The sequence below is a fragment of the Macaca thibetana genome, chromosome 19, assembly GCF_024542745.1.
Source record: "Macaca thibetana thibetana isolate TM-01 chromosome 19, ASM2454274v1, whole genome shotgun sequence".
Lineage (NCBI taxonomy): Eukaryota > Metazoa > Chordata > Mammalia > Primates > Cercopithecidae > Macaca > Macaca thibetana.
Genome location: NC_065596.1, coordinates 25990819 through 26016351, shown reverse-complemented (window position 1 = coordinate 26016351; position 25533 = coordinate 25990819). Strand labels below are relative to the sequence as shown.

The 25533-nt window shown below is 53.5% G+C and overlaps 2 protein-coding genes across 2 annotated transcripts in view; both read left to right on the top strand.

The window, feature by feature from the left end:
• Positions 1–877: 877 nt before the first annotated feature.
• Positions 878–25533, top strand: part of EXOC3L2 (exocyst complex component 3 like 2) — a 37005-nt gene continuing 12349 nt past the window's right edge. The window contains exons 1-8 of the mRNA XM_050772089.1: positions 878–971; positions 8252–8790; positions 13015–13648; positions 16271–16382; positions 17829–17930; positions 18034–18134; positions 18336–18446; positions 21221–21356. Coding sequence (XP_050628046.1) covers positions 8268–8790; positions 13015–13648; positions 16271–16382; positions 17829–17930; positions 18034–18134; positions 18336–18446; positions 21221–21356 — 1719 coding nt within the window. The 5' untranslated portion in view covers positions 878–971; positions 8252–8267. The remainder of the gene's footprint in view (positions 972–8251; positions 8791–13014; positions 13649–16270; positions 16383–17828; positions 17931–18033; positions 18135–18335; positions 18447–21220; positions 21357–25533) is intronic.
• The window catches only part of TRAPPC6A (trafficking protein particle complex subunit 6A), a 72888-nt gene continuing 68841 nt past the window's right edge, over positions 21487–25533 (top strand). Inside the window, exon 1 of the mRNA XM_050772339.1 lies at positions 21487–21490. The gene's annotated coding sequence lies outside the window, so the exon portion shown is untranslated. The remainder of the gene's footprint in view (positions 21491–25533) is intronic.

The following is a 25533-nucleotide window of genomic DNA, read 5'->3' as shown; positions in this document are numbered from 1 at the left end:
CACGGTGGCTCACGCCTCTAATCCCAGCACTTTGGAAGCCGAGGCAGGAAGATGGATTGAGGCCAGGAGTTTGAGACCAGCCTGGAGAACCTAGTGAGATCCCTGTCTCTACAAAAAATACAAACATTAGCTGGGCGTGGTGGCGCATGCCTGTAGTCCCAGCTACTCAGGAGGCTGAGGTGGGAGGATTGTCTGAGTCTGAGAGATCCAGGCTGCAGTAAGCTATCATTACGCCACTGCACTCTAGCCTGGGTGACAGAGCGAGACTCTGTCTCAGGGGGAAAAAAAAAAAAAAGCAAAATAAATGGACAAAGCAGAGTGACGCCTCTGTGAGACGGGACCGTGGAGAACAGAGGAAGAGACCATGGGGCTGGAACTGGGATGATGCAAAGGAGGGCCCCATGTACAGACCTGGGTGCAAGAGCTTCTAGACAAAGAGAACCACAGTTCCAAAGCCATGCCCAGTGCCCTCCTCCATAGGTCCCCCTCCCCAGCCCCTGGGCCCAGCAAAACTTCCCTCCTGGTCTTCAGCCTGTGGCAGGGAACTGTGGAGAGATGCTTGCCTGCCCCCAAGTTCTCATTCCAAGTCCTCGGGGCTTGCCCATGCTGGAGAGCAGCTCTGGGCTGGCGTCCAGCTTGGGGTGTCTCCCTGGGGCTCCCAGGATGGTGTTGTCACCTTGGGAGGCGTGAAGAGCATGCAGGCGTGGGCGGATTCCGGCCTGGAGCAGGGGTGAGGGTGGGGGCCCGGCTGTGGGCCTCGGCCTTCCCAGCCCAACCGCAGCCTGGCCTAAAAGGGCAGACAGATAATGAGTCCTTCCCGCCCCTGGCCCAGAGAGGGAGGGGTTTCCTGACAGGAAATTGTCCTCCTCCGAGCACCCCCCCAACTCAGATCCAAGCTCTCAGCAGTCCTGGCTGAAGTAGCCTGGGGACAGGACAGCAGCGGGAACAGAAGGACGGGCAGGAGGACAGAGGTGAGTGTGCTGGGGACAGGGGGAAGGGGTCCCACCTCCCACTGGGAGCCCTTCTGAGAAGAGAGTTGCCCTGAGTTGCACTGGACCAGAGCTGATGAGAACCTGTGCCTTGAACCCAGCAGGGGCCGGGGGGCAAGAGAGAATCTGGGGCCTGACCCCAGCGGGGTGCCGGCGAGAAGGCAGAAAGGAGATGAGAACAAGAGGAGGGTGCAGGGGAGAATTTGAGGACTCGAAGGGTCCAGAGAGGGTGCAAGGGAGCACTGGAAACCTTGGCCACCAAGGGAGAAGAGAGATGAGACGACACTGGGTCAAACGTCCTGCGAGTCTGGGTGGGAAGGCCAAGAGATGGGGTCTCGGAGATGGGAGACAGGGACCAGGTGGGGATTGACATCAAGCAGGAGAGACGAGATCAGGTTGGGATTGGAGATGCGGATGAGCTTGCAGTGGGCTGGGCTGATGACAGGATTGTGTTTGGGGTCAAGGACTGGTTTGGGGTTGCACTGGTTGGGGTTGGGCTTGGGGACACGCCGTGCAGAAAGACTGTTCTCTAATGTAGACGCTGGCGTCAGAGGTGATGGATTCTGCAAACCGAGGTCAGGGCCGCTGCAGAAGGTTAGGGACTCCAGGGAAAAGGCTGGCAGTGAGGAAGAGGAGGAGGGGCTCAAAGAGGGAAGCTCTGGTGGCCAAGACATCCTGCGGGCCTGAGAGGCTGGGGGCTTGAGGGATGCCTCGGAAGTGAGTCAGGGGCTGGGCACTGGGAGGCAGACAGAGGGTTGGAGGGGGCAGGATGTCAGCACCCGTTTGCAGAGGCGGGTGTTGGAGCCAGGAAGGGGAAAGACGTCGGAGCCAGTTTTGGGAAAATGTTGCAGCCAGGTTTGGGGATGCTGGATCCAGATTGGGGGCGATATTGAAGCCAGGTGGGGGAAAGTCAGACGTCGTCTGGGCAAGGTTGACTTCAATTGGAGGGAAATTCAAGCCTGAAATTTTGAGAGGAAGATGGAGACAGCTATGGGGTGGAGGGGGGATGATGGAGCCATTTTGGGATGAGGCATGTGGATGCCAGTTCAGAGGATGAAAGAGAAATCAAGGATGGCTGTGGTGGCTCATGACTGTAATCCCAGCACTTTGGGAGGCTGAGGCAGGTGGATCGCTTGAGCTCAGGAGTTGGAGACCGGCCTAGGCAACAGGACGAAACCTCATCTCTACTAAAAATACAAAAATTAGCCAGGTGTGGTGACTCGCACTTGTAGTCCCAGCTACTCGGGAGGTTGAGGTGGGAGGATTGCTTGAGCCTGGGAAGCAGAGGTTGCAGAGAGCCAAGACCATGCCACTGCACTCCAACCTGGGCGACAGAGTGAGACTGTCTAAAATATAAAAGAGAAGGTCAGAGTGCAGTGGCTCATGCCTGTAATCCCAGCACTTCGGGAGGCTGAAGTGGGTGGATCACAAGGTCAGGAGTTTGAGACCAGCCTGGCCAATATGGTGAAACCTTGTCTCTACTAAAAATACAAAAATTAGCCAGGAGTGGTGGTGGGCACCTGTAATCCCAGCTACTTGGGAGCCTGAGGCAGGAGAAATCGCTTGAACCCAAGAGGTGGAGGTTGCAGCGAGCTGAAATCGTGCCATTGCACTCTAGCCTGGGTGACAGAGTGAGACTCCATCTCAAAAAAATAAAATAAAATAAAAGAGAAATGAGCGTGCAAATAATGTGTGTGCATGGGGGGTATCTATTGCACATCCCTGGGGGCTCCAGGCAAGGGGTTGTCATGGTGACTGCCTCCTGGAGGGTGGGGGCCCATGGAGACTGGAAGGAGGTCCGAGAGCATTTCTAGGAACCGGAGGGTTGAGAAGCAGCAGCTCAGGGGTTGAAATGGGGGAGGAAAGAAGGGGCCTCTCCATCATGGAAAGGGGTGCTCTTACCCACAGCCTAGGCAACCCAGGCCTTTTGCACACCACCCTCTTTCCAGGCCTCCTGTCCACCCCCACACGTCTGCATAATCCTGACCGTGTCCCGACCTGCTCAGAACCCTGTCCTGGTGACAAACAAACTACAGGTCCAGCAATAGGAGAACGAGTGAACATCTGACCCTTTACGCAATTCATACAGTGGAATATTACATAGCACTTAAATGAACTGGAGCTGTATAGCTAGACATGGATAAATCTCACAAGTTCATAATGTGGGCAAAAAAATAAATTTTAAAGCAAGTTGCAAGATACAAATAGTATGATACCATTTATAGAGAGTCTGAAACCGTGTAAAACAGTATATTATTTCTGGATACAAGTCTATGGAGCATGGGATAAAAATCTACTTGGATGAATAGACAGTACGTTCATTCTGGATGCTGGGTTCCTTAAGAAAAGACTAGAGCGAGTGGGACCAGGAGAGGTGGCGGGAGGAGGCTGCACGCATTTGTAATTCATTCTTTTTTTTTTTTTTTTCTTGAGATGGAGTTTTGCTCTGTTGCCCAGGCTGGAGTGCAGTGGCACAGTCTGGGCTCATTGCAGCCTCTGCCTCCCAGGTTCAAGCAATTCTCCTGCCTCAGCCTCCCAAGTAACTGGGACTACAGGCACCTGCCACCACATCCAGCTAATTTTTATGTTTTTAGTAGAGACAGGGATTCACCATGTTGACCAGACTTGCCTTGAACTCCTGACCTCAGGTGATCCACCCGCTTCGGCCTCCCAAAGTACTGGGATTACAGGCGTGAGCCACCGCACCTGGCTTATTCTTTAAAACAAAAATCAGGCCAGTTTGCAGTGGCTCACACCTATAATTCCAGCACTTTGGGAGGCGAAGGAGGGAGGATTGTTTGAGACCAGGAGCAGGAGTTCCAGACCAGCATGCACAATATAGCAAGACCTCATCTATAACAAAAAATTAAAAAATAAAATTAGCAGGGTGTCCCCGTTGCTTGGGAGGCTGAGGTGGGAGGATCGCTTGAGCCCAGGAGTTCGAGGCTGCAGTGAGCCATGATCACGCCATGGCACTCCAGCCTGGGCAACAGAGTGAGACCCTGTCTCTAAAGACAAAAGCAACAACAAAAACCTGAACCAAGAGAACAAATGATCGTGTGAGCTGTGGCTAGGATGGTAGGCCCAGAGGTGTTTATTAAGCTTGTCTTCTGTACTCTTCTGAATGTTTGAACTATTTCATCGTTTTAAAAAGCACCCATCTGGCCAGGCGCGGTGGCTCAAGCCTGTAATCCCAGCACTTTGGGAGGCCGAGATGGGCGGATCACGAGGTCAGGAGATCGAGACCATCCTGGCTAACATGGTGAAACCCCGTCTCTACTAAAAAAATACAAAAAACTAGCTGAGCGAGGTGGCAGGCGCCTGTAGTCCCAGCTACTCGGGAGGCTGAGGCAGGAGAATGGCGTGAACCCGGGAGGCGGAGCTTGCAGTGAGCTGAGATCCGGCCACTGCACTCCAGCCTGGGCGACAGAGCGAGACTCCGTCTCAAAAAAAAAAAAAAAAAAAAAAAAAAAAAGCACCCATCTGTGGCTCTGCAGGGCTCTTGGAAGAAAGTCTGTCCCTTATCGAGGAATTTAAAGCCTTGTATGGCCTGCTCCCTAGTGACCTCTTCCAGCTTGACTCACCCTCCTCCTCTCCACCCAAGGAATGAACTGTCTTGCCTCTTTCCTTCCTTCATTTCCTGTTTAGCACCCATTCCCTGAGTGTCTGCCCTGTGCTGGGAGCTGGGGACACAGTGGTGACTGAGACAGCCCCAGCCCTGTCCTCCTGGGGTTTGCAGTCCAGTGAGGGACACAGATCTGTCCCCAGACAGGGACGACCCAGAGCAGGCAGGGGTGAGGTGTGGGAACCCAGGGGCTGTGGGAGCCTGAGGGTCAGGGAGGGCTTCCTGGAGGAGGGGGCATGGGGCTGAGTCCTGAAGTGTGAGTCCTGAAGTCCTGACTGGAGCATGGAGAAGAGGTGTCTATGTAGAAGCACCAGCAGATGCTGAAACCTGGAGGGTCCTGGGGTAAGGAGGAGGCTACGGGACAGCGCTAGTGAGGTATGCAGCTGCCAGAGCATGAAGACTGGTGATAGGCCTCAGCTTTGTCCCGAAGTCACTAGGGAGCCATGGAAGGCTTAAGAGATGGAGAAGAGCAGGTCTGTGCTTTTTCAAGGTCCTGAAAGGTGCACTGGAGGTGCTAAGACTAGAGGCTGGGGACCAGGGAGGAGGCCAGGGCAGGGAAGTGGGTAAGGGTTCCGCTTGGGGTAGGGGCTATGGGAAGGGAGTGAAAGGAGGGAGCGCAGACTGAAGAGAGGCTTAGGAGATGGAATGGGCAGGACTCAGGAAGCTGTGAAGGCAGGGACTGGGGCTGCCCTGGCCACCGCTGTGTCCCTAACACCTGCACAGGGCTGGGCCCATGGCAAATACCTAGTAAATTTTTTTGTTTTGTTGTTTTGTTTTTTGAGACTGAGTTTTGCTCTATCTCCCAGGCTGGAATGCGGTGGCACGATCTCAGCTCACCGCAACCTCCACCTCCTGGGTTCAAGCAATTCTCCTGCCTCAGCCTCCTGAGTAGCTGGGATTACAGGCGCCTGCCACCATGCCTGGCCTTTTTTTTTTTTTTTTTGAGACGGAGTCTTGCTCTGTGCCCCAGGCTGGAGTGCAGTGGCGCAATCTCGGCTCACTGCAAGCTCCGTCCCCCCGGGTTCACGCCATTCTCCTGCCTCAGCCTCCCGAGTAGCTGGGACTACAGGTGCCCGCCACCTCGCCTGGCTAATTTTCTTGTATTTTTAGTAGAGACGGGGTTTCACCGTGTTAGCCAGGATAGGATGGTCTCGATCTCCTGGCCTCATGATCCGCCCGCCTTGGCCTCCCAAAGTGCTGGGATTACAGGCTTGAGCCACCACGCCCGGCCTTTTTTTTGTATTTTTAATAGAGACAGGGTTTCGCCATGCTGGCCAAGCTGGTCTCGAACTCCTGACCTCAGGTGATCCGCCCACCTCCGCCTCCCAAAGAGCTGGGATTACAGGCACGGGAGCCACCACACCTGCCCTCAAGCCATTTAAAAGCACACAATTAAGTGGCATTTAATGCATTCACAATGTTGTCCAACCATCCCCTTTATCTAGTTCCAGAGTGTCTTCCTTTCCCCAAAAGGAAACCCTGCATCCATTAGCAGTCACTTCCCATTCCCTGATTCTCTCCAGTCCTATAGGTAATTGTCAGTCTCCTTTCTGTCTCCAAGGATTTGCCTAGAGACCTGCGAGGTGACTCACACCTATAATCCCAGCACTTTGGGAGGCAGAGGCGGGCAGATCCCTTGAGGCCAGGAGTTTGAGACCAGCCTGGGCAACATAGCAAGACCCTGTCTCAATAAATAAATAAATAAATAAATAAATAAATAAATAAAGTTGGGCATGGTGGTGCACACCTGTAGTCCCAGCTGCTGAGGAGGCTGAGGCATGAGGATCGTTTGAGCCCAGGAGTTTCAGACTGCAGTGAGCTATGATGGGGCCATTGCACTCCAGCCCTGGGTGACAGGGTGAGACCCAGTCTCAAAAAAAAAAAAAAAAAATTTAGGCTTTGCCTATTCTAGACATTTCCCAATAAGTTTTTGCCGAAGACATGAATGAGGGAGAGATGACAAGGGTACTAATCAAATGGGAGAGATGAAGGGGATGAGGGGGTGTAGGCAGGTGCTCAGGAGTCTGTCCTGGATGTCTGGATGGATGGTGGGGCCTGGGTCCCCATACCATCTCTGTCCTTGGCTGACTGTGTCATCTTGGGAGGGAGTCTTCCCCTCTCTGAGCCTGTTTCTCCACGGAGTAGGAGGATCAAGAGGATCAACTTAAGATAGAGAATATTCCAGGCCAGGAGCGGTGGCTCACGCTTGTAATCCCTGCACTTTGGGAGGCTGAAGTAGGTGGATCACCTGATGTCAGGAGTTCAAGACCAGTCTGGTCAACATGGTGAAACCACATATCTACTAAAAATATAAAACTTAGCCTAGGCCGGGTGCGGTGGCTCAAGCCTGTAATCCCAGCACTTTGGGAGGCCGAGACGGGCGGATCACGAGGTCAGGAGATCGAGACCATCCTGGCTAGCACGGTGAAACCCCGTCTCTACTAAAAAATACAAAAAACTAGCCGGGCGAGGTGGCGGGCGCCTGTAGTCCCAGCTACTCGGGAGGCTGAGCCAGGAGAATGGCGTAAACCCGGGAGGCGGAGCTTGCAGTGAGCTGAGATCCGGCCACTGCACTCCAGCCTGGGCGACAGAGCGAGACTCCGTCTCAAAAAAAAAAAAAAAAACTTAGCCTAGTGTGGTGGCACGTGCCTATAGTCCCAGCTACTCAGGCTAAGGCAGGAGAATTGTTTGAACCTGGGAGGCAGAGGTTGCAGTGAGCCGAGATTGTGCCACTGTACTCCAGCCTGGGTGACAAAGTGAGTGAGTGAGACTCCATCTCAAAAAAAAGGGAGAATATTCCAGACATAAACATTGCTCCTTAGTGACAGGGCAGGAGTAGGGTAAGGAAAGGTTCTAATGTGGATATGCAGGGAGAGCACCCAGGCACTGGAATCAGACGGTCTGAGGGCAAATCCTGACTTTGTTCTTGAATCATCGTGGGACCTTAGGCAGGTGCCTTTGCCCTTCTGAGCCTCCATTTCCTCATCAAAATGAAGATAATGAAAATCCCCACCATGGCCGGGCATGGTGGCTCATGTCTGTAATCCCAGGACTTCGGGAGGCTGAGGCAGGCGGATCACCTGAGTCCAGGAGTTTGAGTCCAGCCTAGGCAACATGGCAAGATCTCCATCTCTACTAAAAATATGAAAAATTAGCCAGACGTACTGTCATGCGCCTGTAATCCCAGCTCCTCAGGAGGCTGAGGTGGGAGGATTACTTAAGCCCAGGAAGTGGAGGCTGCAGTGAGCTGCACTCCAGCCTGGGCGACAGAGTAAGACTCTGTCTCAAGAAATAAAAACAACAAAAAAAGTCCTCACCTTGGGCTCCTGTAATCCCAGCTACTTGGGAGGCTGAGGCAGGAGAATGGCGTGAACCTGGGAGGCGGAGCTTTCAGTGAGCCGAGATTGCGCCACTGCACTCCAGCCTGGGTGATAGAGTGAGACTCCGTCTCAAAAAAAAAAAAAAAAAAAAAAAAAAAAAAAGTCCCCACCTTATAGGCTCGTGCAGATCCAGGGGTTATTAAGTGCTCAGGCAAGTGTCTGGTACACTCACCCCAAAGTGCTCGGTACACAGAGGTACTGTCATCCACACCACCGTTGTCATCAGCATCGTCCATGGTCATTATTTTTTTCCCCAGGTCCTCACCTGTCAAAATGCCTATCCTGAAGAACCTGGGAGTGTCAGACCCTAAGGTGCCCCGGGCGGGGACCCTGCCCCTGAGGTCCTCTCGGAACCCCTTTGAAGAAGTTTCAGGGCTGGAGGAAGAAGAGGCCGGGGAGCTGGGGTCCCTCCCCAATGGAACATCTTGTCGCCGCCGCGCCACCCTGGAGAAGCTTGCAGGCCTGGCTCCCTTCCGTCTGGGCTGGGCCCCGGGCCGGCGGGCAGGCAGCCCCGGGGATGGGCAGTCCCGCTCTTTCCTGGGCCGTGTGCTGGTACCAGGGATACGCAGGAGCTCAGCAGATTTTGGCCTCCTGGCCCGGCTGCATGGGACCCGAGCCCACGGCGACGAGGAGGCAGCAGGGGAGGCTGCCCGGAGACTGGCCTTCCTGAGACTCGGGCGTGGATCCAAGCCCCAGCGTGCGTCCCTGGCTGAGAGAGTGGTGCCTGCAGGCGAGGCAGCTCCAGAGCCCCCACCCAAGGTCCCAGAGCCCCCAAAGATGAAGGAGCCATTGTCAGGTGAGTCCAGAGCCCTGACCCAGTCCTGGGAGAATTCCAGTGCCCATGTCCATCCCCAGCCCTGGTGGTCCCAGGCTTCATACTTAAGCCCATCCCAGCTGCCACCTGTGACCCCGACCTGCAATTCACATGTCTGACTCACATCTCCTGCCTCCATGCCAGCTCCAGCCCATTACTACTGCCGTCCTAACTCCTGTCATCAACCTTCTTCAGAGCCACCTGTTAATATACGCCCACCCTCAATCTTTGCCTCCTCCACCTGCCGTCTTCAGCCCTACTCCCACGTCTAAAGCCACGTGAATACCTGATTTTGGTCCCATCTCTCCCCCTTCCCTTTCTATCCCCAATTTCTTCAATTTATTTTATTTTATTTATTATTATTATTTTTTGAGATGGAGTCTCACTGTGCCGCCCAGGCTGGAGTGCAGTGGTGCAACCTCGGCTCACGGCAATCTCTGCCTCCTGGGTTCAAACGATTCTCCTGCCTCAGCCTCCCAAGTAGCTGATATTACAGGCATGTGCCACCACGACCAGCTAATTTTTGTATTTTACTAGAGATGAGGTTTCACCATGTTGGCCAGGCTGGTCTCAAACTCCTGACCTCAAGTGATCTGCCTGCCTCATTCTCCCAAAATGTTGGGATTACAGGTGTGAGCCACGGCACCTGGCCAATTTCTCCTTTTTATGAGGATACCACTCATATGGGATTTGGGTCTGCGCTATGATCTCACTTTAATTTGATTGCCTCTGTAAAGACCCTATTTCCAAATCAGGTGACATTCTGATGTACTGGGGTGAAGACTTCACATATCCTTTTTTTTCTGGGGGGACATAATTCAATCCCTAACACCACCCCGTCTTCATCCTCAGTCCCCATTCCTACTCCAAGCCCCAGTGTCTTCCTCAATGCCTTTTCTGTTCTCACCCCACACTTATTCCAAGCCCACCATCAGTCTCTATCTGAGACACATCCATATGCTTCTCGTACAGCTCATCCTTTCCTCCAAATGCCATCTCCTTTTGGAGACAGGGTCTCACTCTAACACCCAGACTGGAGGCTAGAGTGCAGTGGTGCAATCATGGCTCTCTGCAGCCCTGACCTCCTGGGCTCAAGCAATCCTCCCACCTTAGCAGCCTGAGTAGCTAGGACTACAGGCACATGCGATCACACCTGGCTAATTTTTACATTTTTTGTAGAGATGGGGGTCTCACTATGTTGGTCAAGTTGGTCTTGAATTCCTGGCCTCAAGTGATCCTCCTACCTCAGCTTCCCAAAGTGCTGGAATGACAGGTGTGAGCCACCACGCCTAGCCCAAACACCATCTTTTTTTTTTTTTTTTTAAGACAGAGTCTCTCTATGTCGCCCAGGCTGGAGTGCAGTGGCATGATCTCGGATCACTGCAAGCTCCGCCTCCCGGATTCACACCATTCTCCTGCCTCAGCCTCCCAAGTAGCTGGGACTACACGCGCCTGCCACCATGCCTGGCTAATTTTTTATATTTTTAGTAAAAATGGGGTTTCACCAGGTTAGCCAGGATGGTCTGGATCTCCTGACCTCGTGATCCACCTGCCTCGGCCTCCCAAAGTGCTGGAATTACAGGCATGAGCCACCACGCCTGGCCCCAAACACCATCTTTAATATCAATGTCTATGTCCAACACCATGGCAACCCCCAGCTGGTCCAGTCCCGTTTCATATCCCATTCTTCCCCATGTTCACCTTCAACCCTTTTACACTCTTTTGGTCTCACTCTTAACCCCCAGCCCTAGGCCCCTCTCAGCACCCACCTTCCACCCATTTCCCTCCGGCAACCTCCTTTTTTTTTTTTTTTTCTTTGAGATGGGGTCTCACTCTGTTGCCCAGCTGGAGTGCAATGGTATAATCTCGGCTCACTGCAACCTCCACTTCCCCGGTTCAAGCAATTCTGTCTCAACCTCCCGAGTAGCTGGGATTACAGGCATGCATCACCATCCATGCCTGGCTAAAATTTTTTTCTGTATTTTTAGTAGAGATGGGGTTTTGCCATGTTAGCCAGACTGGTCTCGAACTCCTCATCGCAGGTGATCCACCTGCCTCAGCCTCCCAAAGTGCTGGGATTACAGGCATGAGCCACCACCCCTGACCAGCAACCTCCTTATTCAGTCCTACTTGATATCCTAGTCCTTCCTCAGCCCCCAGTTTCAACTCCAACTCCAAACTCAACCTCCTCTTCATCCCTAATCTATCTTCACCCCTATCCTGAGTCCCAATCCTAAACCCTCATCCCCAACCCCTCCATCTTCAATTCCATCCACGTTCCTATTCCCAAGCCCAACTCACTTCCAGAATTCATCTTCAAACTCACATCAATTTTTTTTTTTTTTTGCGCGACAGAGTCTAGCTCTGTCATCCAGGCTGGAGTGCAATGGCGAGATCTCAGCTCACTGCAACCTTCGCCGCCCCGGTTCAAGCAATTCTCCTGTCTCAGTCTCCTGAGTAGCTGGGACTACAGGCACACACCACCATGCCCGGCTAATTTTTGTATTTTTAGTAGAGATGACGTTTCACCATATTGCTCAGGCTGGTCTCGAACTCCTGACCTCAGGTGATCTGCCCAACTCCCAAAGTGCTAGGATTACAGGCGTGAGCCACCGTGCCCGGCCTTCACATCAATCTTTACGTCCTTTCTATCCTCAGCTTTCACTTACACTCCCCTCCCCCACCTTTCCAACCTCATCCCTACCCAGATCCCAATGTCATTCTTCCCTCCTTTCCCATTTCTGTCCAGACTCCCACCCGACTTAATCCTAACCCTAAACTCCCTCATCCCCACCCCCACCTTCCCCCCATCCTCACCTCCAGCCCCATCCCCATCCTTGTCCCAATCCCCATCTTAATTCACTGCCATCCCCAACCCTGCCTCTATCTCTGCTCCTGGGCCTGAGCTCTGCTTTTAGCCCTGAGGCCTGAGCTGCTCCAGGGCTGGGGACTCAGGAGAGCCTTTTCTGTCCTCTGATGCCCTCCGCGTTCTGGCCAGAGGCTATTTCAGCCCCAGCTCCCTGGGGACTGGGAGGGCACTGGAGGGAGGTGAGGAGGGGGTGACTAGAGCCCCGCCTTCTGGAAACGGATGGGCAGAAATAGCGCTGGCCAGGAAATAGTTTCTCTGCCAGGGAGGAAGTGGAGGGGGGTGGAGGTGTCGAGGGTAACCCTGGGCTGCCAGGACCCTCCTTCAGCCTCAGAGGCCTTCCAGCCCCACGACTCCCCTTTCTTGAGGCAGTCTGAACTCATCAGAGGGCCAGATCACCCCACAGCCATCCCCACCCCAAAAAGACCCCATCAGTGGTCCCATATCCTCTCCTCATCTCCAAGCCCCCACCCTGCCCCTCCTGCTCCCACCGCTGCCTCCATCCCACTCCCCCTTACCTGGCTCCTCTCTCAACCCTCTCGCCTCCTCCGACCCCTCCTCCATTTCTCCATCCCGCAACCTCCCGAGATCCCTTCCTCAGTCACAGGCATTTTTCTTTTCTCTCTCTCTCTTTTTTAAGTTTTTATTTATTTATTTTTGAGATAGAGTCTCACTCAACATGTTGCCCAGGCTGGAGTGCAGTGGCGCAATCTCGGCGCCCTGCAACATCCGCCTTCCGGGTTCAAGCGATTCTCCTGCCTCGCCCTCCCGAGTAGCTGATATTATAGGGGTATGCCACTACGCCCTACTAATTTTTGTATTTTTAGTAGAGACGAGGTTTCGCCGTGTTGGCCAGTCTGGTCTTGAACTCCTGACCTCAAGTGATCCGCCAGCCTCGGCCTCCCAAAGTGCTGGGATTACAAGCATGAGCCCCTCACCCTGTCCCCTCCCCTACATCCTTTACCCAACACCCTTCTTTCTTGCTCTTCTCCGGGCTCTTCTCTGCCCCCAACACCTTCCCGCCTCCTGTAACCCTCTTCCCGTCATCTCCCTTCCCTTCCTAAGCACCCACCCTACCCCTGCGTCCGGCATTGCCCCCCCCCGGGTTTTCAACCGATCCTCCCCTCCCCCCCCCCCCCCCCCCCCCCCCCCCCCCCCCCCCCCCCCCCTCCCCCCCCCCCTCGCCCCCCCCCCACCCTTTTTTGCCCCCCCCCTCCCCCCCCCCCCCCGCCTCCTCCCCCCCCCCCCCCCCCCCCCCCCCCCCCCCCCCCCCCCCCCCCCCCCCCCCCCCCCCCCCCCCCCCCCCCGGCACTGCTGACCTCCCGCCTTCCCCCCTGCAGTGCTGGAGATCCTGAGCCTGATCCAGCAGCGCGAACTAGCGCGCGCGGACGAGCACATCCTGGAGCTGGAGGCCGAGGAGCTGGCGCCGTCGGCGGGCGGCGCACCTGGGCCTCCCAAGGCCGAGGGCGCTGGCGGGGGCCGCCGGGCGCGGGACGTGGCGCTGCTGTACGAGGCCCTGCAGCGTGAGCTGTGGGCGCTGGTGCGCGAGACGCTGGCGGGCCCCGGGCCGGGCGCGTGCGCCGGGGCAGGCGCTGTGGCGCAGCTGGGCCAGGTGCTGGTGCAGGAGGAGGCGGCGGATGGGCGTCGGGGACCCGGGGCGGCCCGCAAGCTGCGCGCCCGCTGGGCCGAAGCTGTGGCGCGCGCGGCCCGGGAGCGCCTAGAGGCGGCGGCTCCTGGGGCGCCCGGAGGTCTGGCCGGGCAGCTGGAGGCGCTGCGGGCGCGGTTGCTGGAGGATATGGCCGTTGTGCGGGGCCGCCTGGCCCCCGCCTACCCCGCCGGCCTGGGCGCCTTCGGCGTCTACCTGCGCGGCTACCACGGGGCCCTGGCCGAGTGGCTGGGGGCCTCTGCCCGTCGCAGGCTGCCGCTGGCCGACCGCTACGCGCTGCTGCATTGGCACAATCAGGTCTACCCCAGGTGAGCTGGGCTCGGTTGCCCAAGGTCGCGTGAAACCCCCAGCCCCAACCCCCAGCACTGGCCTCTTCAGACATTAAGGACCTTGGGACAGCTGACCTTACAGTCCTAGCACTTAACACCATTGACCCATCCAGTCGTCAGCACCGCTGACAGTTATAATCCTAGAATCGAATTGCTACCCAGGCTTCCGGTTCCAGCACCTTACTGCCACGAACCCTTGCAGTCCTAGAAGAGCTCTGGCACCACTGTTGTCCAAGAACCTCAGCGCTCTGTCAACACTTACACTCTAGATCGCCTCACTGTCCACCCTTCCAGTCCCCGAATCTTAACACCGTTGATTCCTCCAGACCTAGAACCTTCGCGTGTCTACGTTTCCGTTCCTAAAATCTCAACACCATTCATTCTTCTAGACCTACATACAACCTTAGCATCATCGGACAGTTACACTCCTAGCACCTAAGTAACACCGATGCTTCCAGTCTTAGAATCCTAGCATTCCCACCCTTTCAGACCTAGAACCTATTGGCACCATTGAGTCTTCAAGTTCTACAATTGTAGCACTATCAACAGTTTCAATCCTAGTAGCTCAGCACCGTGGGCTCACCAGTCCAAGAACCTGGGCTTCATGACACTTACGCTACTGGAATCTTAGCTGTTCACACTTTGAGTCCTAGAGTTTTAGCCTTGTTGACCATTCCTTCCTAGAACCATAGCCCCACTGACCATTAACCTTAATACAATGACACTTAGAATTCTAGAATCCTGCACTGCTCTCTCTTTAGAGCCTAGGTCAGTAGTAGTGTTGACGTTTCCAATCTTAGAACTTAGAATTGATGACTCAACCATAGAAACTTAGTACCAATGAAACTTTGAATCATAAACCTTAGCCTCATTCCCTCTTTCGGTCTTAGAACCTCAACACTGTTGATCCTTCTAGTTTTAGGACTTTATTTATTTATTTATTTATTTATTTTTGAGACGGAGTCTTGCTCTGTTGCCCAAGCTGGAGTGCAGTGCTATCATCTCCGCCCACCGCAACCTCCGCCTTCCGGGTTCAAGCAATTCTCCTGCCTCAGCCTCCCAAGTAGCTGGGATTTATATAGGCACCCACCACCATGCACAGCTAATTTCTGTATTTTTAGTAGAGATGGGGTTTCACCATGTTGGCCAGGCTGGTCTTGAACTCCTAACCTCAGGTGATCCACTTGACTCGAACTCCCAAAGTGTTGGGATTACATGCCAACCATGGGATTACGAGCCACCATGCCCAGCCTAATTTTTTTGTATTTTTAGTAGAGGCGGGCTTTTACCATGTTGGCCAGGCTGGTCCTGAACTCCTGACCTCAAGTGATCCATCCACCTTGGCCTCCCAAAGTGCTTCGATTACAGGTGTGAGCCACCACACCTGGCCCAGTTTTAGGACTTGAGTGCTGTTCACCCCTTGAATTCTTTTTTTTTTTTTTTTTTTTTTTGAGACGGAGTCTCGCTGTGTCGCCCAGGCTGGAGTGCAGTGGCGCGATCTCGGCTCACTGCAAGCTCCGCCTCCCGGGTTTACGCCATTCTCCTGCCTCAGCCTCCCGAGTAGCTGGGACTACAGGCGCCCGCCACCATGCCCGGCTAGTTTTTTGTATTTTTAGTAGAGACGGGGTTTCACCATGTTAGCCAGGATGGTCTCGATCTCCTGACTTCGTGATCCACCTGCCTCGGCCTCCCAAAGTACTGGGATTACAGGCTTGAGCCACCGCGCCCGGCCACCTCTTGAATTCTATACGGGTAGCCCCCAGAACCTCAGTACCATGGTCCCTCCCAGTCCTAGAATCTTATTACTCTTGAGCCTTTGTGTCCTAAAACATACCCATTCTTGTGGCCGGGGGATGGAATATGGTGATTAGCTACCTCCAGGTCACCTGTCTACCCCAGAGAAAAGGGAGTTAGCCACATCCAAGCCACACCTTGGGCAGTGAAGGGGGTGGGTGGTTCTTCCAACAAAATCAGGGTGCTGTCACCAGAAGACTGGGAAGATCTCATTTGGGAATGTATGTTGATAATGCTCTCATGTTATCTATAAGGGATGGAGGCAGGATAGGGAGTCCAGAAAGCTTCCTAAAGTGCTGGGAACTGGGTTTGGTCCAATTTGTAGGGAGATGGTGTTTATAATTGAGAGGATGCCGTGAGCCCAAGTCTGGGGTATATGGGGGTGGATATTGATGATGTCACATAGCTCCAGGCATGTAATCAAGTAGAAGGTGGGGAGCAAGGGCTGGACTGGGGAAGCCTGCAAGGCCAGGTAAGGGAGCAGGGCTTCAGAGCATAGGCGCAAAGGGAACTTCTGTCTGGTGAAATGGATCATGGGTGAAGCCTTGCGTGTCAGATCTTCAAGCCTGGACTTGACCCTTAAATATCATGCCCGGACACCATCCATCAGGGAGCTGACTCAGAGAGCTGGAGCCGGGGAAGCAACAATTCCAAAGACTTCCTCTGAGGGATGAGCAGAGCTGACTTAAGAGAGAGGAAGGGAGTGGCCTAGGGTCACAGAAACAGTGGGTAGGAGGGTGTAGGGAAGGGTCCAACTGCCCAGCCCCACTTTTCACAGACCTCCTTTTCTCTCACCCCCACCCCCAGAGAGGTCTTAGGGTTGGTGGACATGGCTGCCCTGGAGAATGGGGAGCTGGGGCCCCTTTTGTCCCCTGGCACCCTGCGGGGTTTGGAGGATGAATGCGTCACAGATGTTAAGGTACCTGGGATTTTGCATTTTGGAAGTGGGAAGTGCTGTGGAGGGAGGGAGGGGGTCACAGTGGGCTTCGGAGGCCTGTCCCCTCACCCTTTCACTCTTTCCAGCTCCCTTTCCCCTTTATGAATTTCTGAGTTCTGTCCATACGCCATAGACACAAAGGCCGCCTGTACAGACACTTAGTAAAGGTTCAGTATATCTGGACACTTCAAACCTTAGAGTACAAGAAAATCACAGAACTGGGCCGGGCGCGGTGGCTCACGCCTATAATCCCAGCACTTTGGGAGGCCGAGGTGGGTGGATGACGAGGTCAGGAGATCAAGACCATCATGGCTAACATGGTGAAACCCCGTCTCTACCCAAAAAATACAAAAAATTAGCCAGGCGTGGTGGCGGGCGCCTGTAGTCCCAGCTACTCGGGAGGCTGAGGCAGGAGAGTGGCGTGAACCCGGGAGGTGGAGGTTGCAGGGAGCCAAGATGGCGCCACTGCACTCCAGCCTGGGTGACAATGCGAGACACCGTCTCAACAACAACAACAACAAAAATTGTTTTGTGAAACATTTAAAAAGTTAGCTGGGTGTGGTGGCATGTGCCTGTAGCCTCAGCTACTCAGGAATCTGTGGCAGGAGGATTGAGTCCAGGAGTGTGAGGCTGCAGTGAGCCATGATGGTGCCACTGCACGCCAGCCTGGGGGACAGAGCAAGACGCGGCCTCTAAAGAAAAACAATATTTAATATAAATAATACTTAATACATATTATGTAATAGTAGGATTTATATTAAATATATTTAATTTAATGTATATTAAATATAAATATTAAATATACATCATTTATGTATACGTATTAACATAAATATGTATACACATTGTAAATAATATACACGTGTACATTAATGTACGTATATGTATATTAATGTACATGTGTCTTTTTTTTTTTTTGAGATGGAGTTTTGCTCTTGTTGCCTAGGCTGGAGTGCAGTGGCACGAACTCGGCTCACTGCAACCTCCTTCTCCTGGGTTCAAGTGATTCTCTTGCATCAGTCTCCCAAGTAGCTGGGATTATAGGCATGCACCACCATGCCCGGCTAATTTTGTATTTTTAGTAGAGACGGGGCTTCTGCATGTTGGCCAGTCTGGTCTCGAACTGTTGACCTTAGGCAATCTGCCCACCTAGGCCTCCCAAAGTACTGGGATTACGCGCATGAGCCACTGCGCTCAGCCAAACCACAGACTTTTGATATAAAGTTCCAAACCACAGAGTTAGGAGTGGGAAGGGCTGTGGAAGTTTTCTGGCTCAGCCTCCCTCCCCAGCATCACCTTGACAAGCTCACAGGTAGAAACCGGAACTGCTTGGGGCTAAGGGCTAGGGGATTGTGGTGGGAAAAAGAGATAGAAAAAGACCCCCAGGCAGCCCCCAAGTCCTACCTGTCTCCCATCTCCCCACTGTAGGCTCAGACCAGGGCCGCCCTTCTCCGCGTGCTGCAGGAGGACGAGGAGCACTGGGGGAGCCTGGAGGACCAGCACAGCAGCCTGGCCCAGGATGTGTGTGAGGTAGGAAGTGGAGGGAGGCTTGGGGATGGACTGGACGGCGCAGGCATGGGAAAGTGAGACCTTGCCCCCTCCTCACCTCTTCTCGTCGCCCTGGACCTTGCAGCTGCTGGAAGAGCACACAGAGCGAGCGCCCCGCATCAGCCAGGAGTTTGGGGAGCGGATGGCCCACTGCTGCTTGGGGGGGCTGGCAGAGTTCCTGCAGAGGTAGGGGGACCTGGGAGCACGGGTTAGCTCTGCTGGGGTTGGGCATCGGGGCCTGGGATCCTACAGAGAGAGGAGAGATGAGAGGGAGTCACCTGAGGACAGGTAGAGTGCCAACGCAGGGGTGGTGGCTTTGGCAGCCTGGGTGCCCAGCCAGGAACCCTGACCCAGCAGCGCCCCATCTGTCCCCTTTCCTCCCACCAGCTTCCAGCAGCGCGTGGAGCGATTCCATGAGAACCCAGGAGTCCGGGAGATGCTACCTGACACCTATATCAGCAAGACCATCGCCCTGGTCAACTGCGGCCCCCCGCTGAGGTGAGGGCATCCCCGGTATGATGGAGGGAGGACCAATCCAAGGTGGAAGCTGACCTGGGATGCCCGGATCCTGGGTGGGGATTGAAGAACTGATTCAGGGGAGCCTGAGCATGGCACCTTAGAAGCATAAAATCTGCGAGTCCTTGAAACAGCCATAGTACCACAGAGCATCTGAATATTGGAATGTTCGAATTATAGAAACCTAGACCCCAGACTCAAGACTCTTAAGAATGACAATTTTTTTGTTTGTTTGTTTGTTTGCCTTTTTATCCTTTTTGATTAGTTTAATTAAAAAAAAAAAGATGGGGGCTGGGTGTGGGGGCTCACGCCTGTAATCCCAGCACTTTGGGAGGCCGAGGCAGGTGGATCATGAGGTAAGGAGAGCAAGACCATCCTGGCTAACACGGTGAAACCCCATCTCTACTAAAAATACGAAAAAATGGCTGGGCGCGGTGGCTCAAGCCTGTAACCCCAGCACTTTGGGAGGCCGAGGCGGGCGGATCACAAGGTCAGGAGATCGAGACCATCCTGGCTAACACCGTGAAACCCCGTCTCTACTAAAAAAATACAAAAAACTAGCCGGGCGTGGTGGCGGGCGCCTGTAGTCCCAGCTACTCAGGAGGCTGAGGCAGGAGAATGGCATGAACCCAGGGGGTGGAGCTTGCAGTGAGCCGAGATCGCGCCACTGCACTCCAGCCTGGGGCACAGAGCAAGACTCCGTCTCAAAAAACAAACAAACAAACAAAAAATACGAAAAAATTAGCTGGCCGTGGTGGCGGGTGCCTGTAGTCCCAGCTACTCAGGAGGCTGAGGCAGGAGAATGGCATGAACCTGGGAGGCAGAGCTTGCAGTGAGCCGAGATCGCACCACTGCACTCCAGCTTGGGCAACAGAGTGAGACTCCGTCTCAAAAAAGAGAGAGAGAGAGAGATGAGGGTCAGCTGGGTATGGTGGCTCACACCTCTAATCCCAGCACTTTGGGAGGCCGAGGTGGGCAGTTCATCTGAGGTCAGGAGTTCAAGACCAGCCTGATCAACACGGTGAAACCCTATCTCTAAAAAAAATAGAAAAATTAGCCAGGCATGATGACAGGTGCTTGTAATCCCAGCTACTCAGGAGGCTGAGGTGGGAGAATTGCTTGAATCCGGGAGGCGGAGGTTGCAGTGAGCTAAGATCCCGTCACTGCACTGCAACCTGGGCAACAGAGCAAGACTCTGTCTCAAAAAAAAAAAAAAAAGAAAAGAGATGAGGGTCTCTCTTTGTTACCCAGGCTGGGCTCGAACTCCCAGGCTCAAGTGATGCTCCTGCCTCAGCCTCCCAAAATGCTGGCATTACAAGTGTCAGCCACCGCACCTGGCCATTCCCATTTCCTATCATTGTGGCAGTCTGTGTTCTTCCATTGCTGAATGGAGAATAGTCCAGACTGAGCACTTTCTGCCCAAATCACAAACACTGGGACCTTGACCCAGCAGATCCTCTAGGAATCCACCCTTTAGAGGCCAAAAGCTCATGGGAGATGACATGTGTGCGGGGTTCCTCCCTGGAAAAAATGGAACCAACTGTCCATCTATCGGGGGCCAATTAAATAAATGATGGGACAGCTAAGCAGTGGAATCCAGTTCAGATATTAAAAAGGAGCATGAGAACTCTTCATGCCCTAACGGAAAAGTCTCCAAGCTGTTGAAGGAAAGAGCAGAAGTGGGTATACCATTCTACCATTTGTATTACAAAAAATAATAACAATGGCCGGTGCAGTGGCTCACACCTGTAATCCCAGCACTTTGGGAGGCCAAGGCGGGCAGATCACGAGGTCAGGAGATCGAGACCATCCTGGCTAACATGGTGAAACCCCGTCTCCACTAAAAATACAAAAAATTAGCTGGGCGTGGTGGCGGGTGCCTGTGGTCCCAGCTACTTGGGAGGCTGAGGCAGGAGAATGGCGTGAACCCGGGAGGCGGAGTTTGCAGTGAGCCGAGATTGCACCACTGCACTCCAACTAGGCAACAAAGCGACACTTTGTCTCAGAATAAATAAATAAATAAATAAATAAATAAATAAATAATAAATGGCTGGGGCAGGATGCAGTGGCTCACACCTATAATTCCACACTTTGGGAGGCCAAGGTGGGCAGATCTCTTGAGGCCAGGGTTTCAAGACCAGCCTGACCAACGTGGTGAAAGCCCGTCTTTACTAAAAATAACAAAAATTAGCCGGGTGTGGTGGTGGGCACCTGTATTCCCAGCTACTTGGAAAGCTGAGGCAGGAGAATCACTTGAACCTGGGAGGTGGAGGCTGCAGTGAGCCGAGATCGTGCCACTGCACTCCAGCCTGGACAACAAGAGCAAAAGTCTGTCTCAAAAAAAAAAAAAAAAAAAAAAAAAAAAAGAGTAAGGGTAGAGTTTCAGAGTTGTAGACTATCAGAACCACAGACTTTTAGAATGGAGGCCTCCCCACTCTCACCCAGAAAGCACCAAGAGAAACTGAGACCCGAAGACCCAGCAAGACCTCCCCCAGTATACCCTAGACCTCCTAGCCATCCATCCCTCAGCCTCCCAATATCCATGAGTCCCCTGACATCCCCAGACATCCCCAATCCCCAGACACCCCCAACCTGTCAAGTATCCCCTGTCCCCTCTCCAGAGTCCCTGACCTTCCCCAGCCTCCCATCTGACCTGTCACCCCTGTGGCCCTCTGCTCTACCTAAGGGGAGACTGGTCTAGGCAGTTGGGCTGAGATGTTGGGGTCCCTCACTTTTGGCTCTGTTGATCCCTACAGAGCTCTGGCCGAGCGCCTGGCCCGGGTGGGGCCCCCAGAAAGCGAGCCGGCCCGGGAAGCATCTGCTAGTGCTCTGGACCATGTGACCCGGCTCTGCCACCGTGTGGTGGCCGACCTGCTGTTCCAGGAGCTGCAGGTGAGTGAGATGGGAGGCCAGGGTTGGGGCCCTTGCCAGGACAGGGAAGTGCTCCCCACCTCCAACCACCATCCTCCAGTTCCCTTCAGCCCATAGCTCAGTGTTTGGGAAGCACACGGGGGTGGGTGGCGGGGGCGGTTAGGGCCATGCCTGGCCTGTTGGTGGGGTGGAGAGGGTGCAGGAAGGAAGAGGTGAGGATGTGACCAGGGGGAGAACAGAGGGCCATCAGCAGGAGTCGGCTTGAGGTTTGGGTGGAGCCCCTCTCCACTGAGGTCCCCCAAATCCCTGCTTAGGCTCTGCTAGACCCCAGAGCCCCCTACGCCCATCTCTAGGCCCTCATGCCCGCCCTATAAGGGTTTGGTGCAAAGGTGGGTTAGTGAATGTGGTGGGGGGTCGGTGGGAGCACTGAGGAGAGAGACTGCAGGCGGAGCGTGTTCCTGGCCATAACACAAGCTCAACCCATGTTAAACAGTGAACCACTCCCCTTTGCTCAGAATCCTCCCACAACTCCCAGCTCATGCAGAGCAAATGCCAAAATCCCGCCGTGGCCCCCACAGCCCTGCACAATCAGCCCCTTCCCTCTCCCCTCTCTCTCTCTCAGACCTCATCTCCTCCATCTGCCCGCTCCCTGACTCTCCCGCTAACCCCCACGCCAGCCACACTAGCCCCCTTGCTGTCTCTTAACCCAGTAGGCACATTCCTGCCTCAGGGCCTTTGCACTTGTCCTTCCCTCTGCCTGGAACGCTCTCCCTCTCACAGCCACATAGCTCCTTCTCATGCCTCTTTCAAGTCTTGTTTTGTTTTGTTTTGTTTTGTTTTGTTTTGTTTTGAGACAGAGTCTCCCTGTGTCGCCCAGGCTGGAGTGGAGTGGCACAATCTCAGCTCACTGCAACCTCTGCCTCCCAGGTTCAAGCAATTTTCCTGCCTCAGCCTCCCTAGTAGCTGGAACTACAGGCATGCACCACCACGCCAAGCTAATTTTTGTGTAGTTTTAGTAGAGACGGGGTTTTACCATGTTGGCCAGGCTGGTCTCGAACTCCTGGCCTCATGTGATCTGCCCAGCTCGGCCTCCCAAAGTGCTGGGATTACAGGTATGAGCCACCACGCCCTGCCTCAAGTCTTGACTCAAATGTCACCTCAGTGTGACCTTCTCTGATTGCCCCATTTAAAACAGAAGCCCGGGCCAGGTGCGGTGGCTCATGCCTGTAATCCCAGCACTTTGGGAGGCAAAGGTGGACGGATCACTTGAGGTCAGGAATTTGAGACCAGCCTGGCCAACATGGCTAAACCCCGTCTCTACTAAAATTACACAAATTAGCCAGGCGTGGCAGCACACGCCTGTAATCCCAGCTACTCTGGAGGTTGAGGCAAGAGAATTGCCTGAACCCAGGGGGCGGAGGTTGCAGTGAGCCGAGATCATGCCATTGCACTCCAACCTGGGTGACAGAGCGAGACTCCCTCTCAAAAAACAAAAAAACAGAAGCCCCTAGACGAAACCCTCCTCCCAACTTCCTGTTGTTTTTCTCCAAAGCACTTACTGCCACCTGCCATGCTATAGTGTTTGCCGCCACGCCCAGCTAATTTTTGTATTTTTAGTAGAGACGGGGTTTTACCATGTCAGCCAGGATGGCCTCGTGATCTGCCCACCTTGGCCTCCCAAAGTGCTGGGATTATAGGCATGAACCACCGTGCCCTCCCTATTTATTTGTATTTCTGGTAGAGACAGGGTCTCACTATGTTGCCCAGGCTGGTCTTGAACTCCTGGGCTCAAGCAATCCTCCTGACTTGGCCTCCCAAAGTGTTGGGATTACAGATGTAAGGCACCACACCCAGCTTGCTATCTTAAATGTACAGACTTCGTAGCAACAGCAAACACATTCTCAGGACTCACTGTGCCAGGTGCTTGAGAGTATCGGCTCGTTTAATTCTCACCGCAATCCTACGAGATGGACTGTAGGTTCATTTTACAGGTGAGGAAGAGGAGACCAGCAAGTGGCAGAGCCCATTGCGAATCTACAGTCTTAATCTATAAACCACTGTGTGGCTGGGTATGGTGACTCACGCCTGTAATCCCAGCACTTTGGGAGGCCGAGACTGGCGGATCACGAGGTCAGGAGATGGAGACCATCCTGGCTAACACGGTGAAACCCCGTCTCTACTAAAAAATACAAAAAATTAGCTGGGCGTGGTGGCGGGCGCCTATAGTCCCAGCTACTAGGGAGGCTGAGGCAGGAGAATGGCGTGAACCCGGGAGGTGGACGTTGCAGTGAGCCAAGATTGTGCCACTGCACTCCAGCCTGGGCGACAGAGCGAGACTCCGTCTCAAAAAAAAACAAAAAACAAACAAAAAACACTACATATGTTTGCTTTTTTGTTTTTGTTTTTGAGACAGAGTCTCGCTCTGTCACCCAAGCTGGGATTACAGGTATGAGCCACTGTCTCTGGCTTTATAAACCACTATGTATGTTTTGAGAGACAGAGAGAGAGACAGAGACAGAGAGAGCGGAAGCAAAAGAAACAGGGAAAGACTGAGAAAACAAGATCGGTGAGGGAGGAAGGAAAGGAGAGAGACATCAGAACCAGCTAGAGATAGACCGCTCATGGTGGCTCACGCCTGTAATCTTAGCACTTTGGGAAGCCAAGGCGGGCAGATCACTTGAGGTCAGGAGTTTGAGACCAGCCTGGCCAACATGGTGAAACCCCATCTCTACTAAAAATACAAAAAATTAACCGGGCATGGTGGCAGGTGCCTGTAATCCCAGCTACTCGGGAAGCTGAGGCAGGATAATCGCTTGAACCTGGGAGGCAGAGGTTGCGGTGAGATGAGATCATGCCACTGTACTTCAGCCTGGGCAACAGAGGGAGACTCTGTTTCAAAAAAAAAAAAAAAAAAAAAAAAAAAGAACCAGCTAGAGACATGAAGAGATAGGACACAGTGCTGTGCTTGCATGCCTGTGTGAGTGTATGAATGGCTGTAGGCTTTTGAGGGAGTGTGTGTGTGTGTGTGTGTGCCGTGTGCATGAGTATGCATGTGTGTGTAAGCATCAGCCAGGGTGTGGACCCTGGGAGAATCACCAGGGCCCAGGAAAAAAAAAAAAAAATAAAAAAAAAAAAAAAAAAAAAAAAAATAAAAAAAAAAAAAAAATAAAAAAAAAATAAAAAAAAAAAAAAAAAAAAAAAAAAAAAAAAATAAAAAAAAAAAAAAAATAAAAAACATTATGTGGGTTCCCTCATGCCTTGCTCCATTTTTGGAGGTTCAGTAAACAGAGCTGGCCAGGCACGGTGGCTCACACCTGTAATCCCGCACTTTGGGAGCTGAGGCGGGAGGATCGCTTAAGCCCAGGAGTTGGAGACCAACCTGGGCAACATAGTAAGACGTTATCTCTACAAAATATAAAAAACAATAAGCTGGGTGTAGTGGTGCATGCCTGTGGTTCCTGGTACTTGGGAGGCTGAAGTGGGAAGATTGCTTGAGCCCAGGAAGTCAAGGATGCAGTGAGCCGTGTTCGCACCATTGCACTCCAGCCTGGGAGACAGTGCAAGACTCTGTCTCAAAAAAGAAAAAAACAAACACCCTGCCGGGCGCAGTGGCTCACACGTGTAATCCCAGCACTTTGGGAGGCCAAGGCGGGCCGATCACAAAGTCAAGAGATCAAGACCATCCTGGCCAACACGGTGAAACCCCTTCTCTACTAAAAATACAAAAACTAGCTGGGCATGGTGGCAGGTGCCTGTAATCCCAGCTACTCAGGAGGCTGAGGCAGGAGAATTGCTTGAACTGAGAGGCGGAGCTTGCCGTGGGCCGAGATGGCGCCACTGCATCCCAGCCTGGTGACAGAGTGAGACTCTATCTCAAAAGAAACAAACAAACAACCCCCAGCAACACGCTAGACATGGTGGGTCACACCTGTTGTAATCCCATCACTTTGGGAGGCTGAGGTGGGAGGATCGCTTGAGCTCAGCAGTTCGAGACTAGCCTGGGCAATATAGTGAGACCCTACCTTAAAAACAAAAACAAAAACAAACAATAAAAGAAAACTGGGCTGCTGTCAGGGTGAGAGAACAGGAGGGGGTGCTGAGGCTGAGCTGAAGAGGGAATTAGACCCCCCCCCCCGTGGATACCATCCTGGGGATGTCTCCGAACCTCACATGCCCTGTGTCCACCCAGACTGCAGCC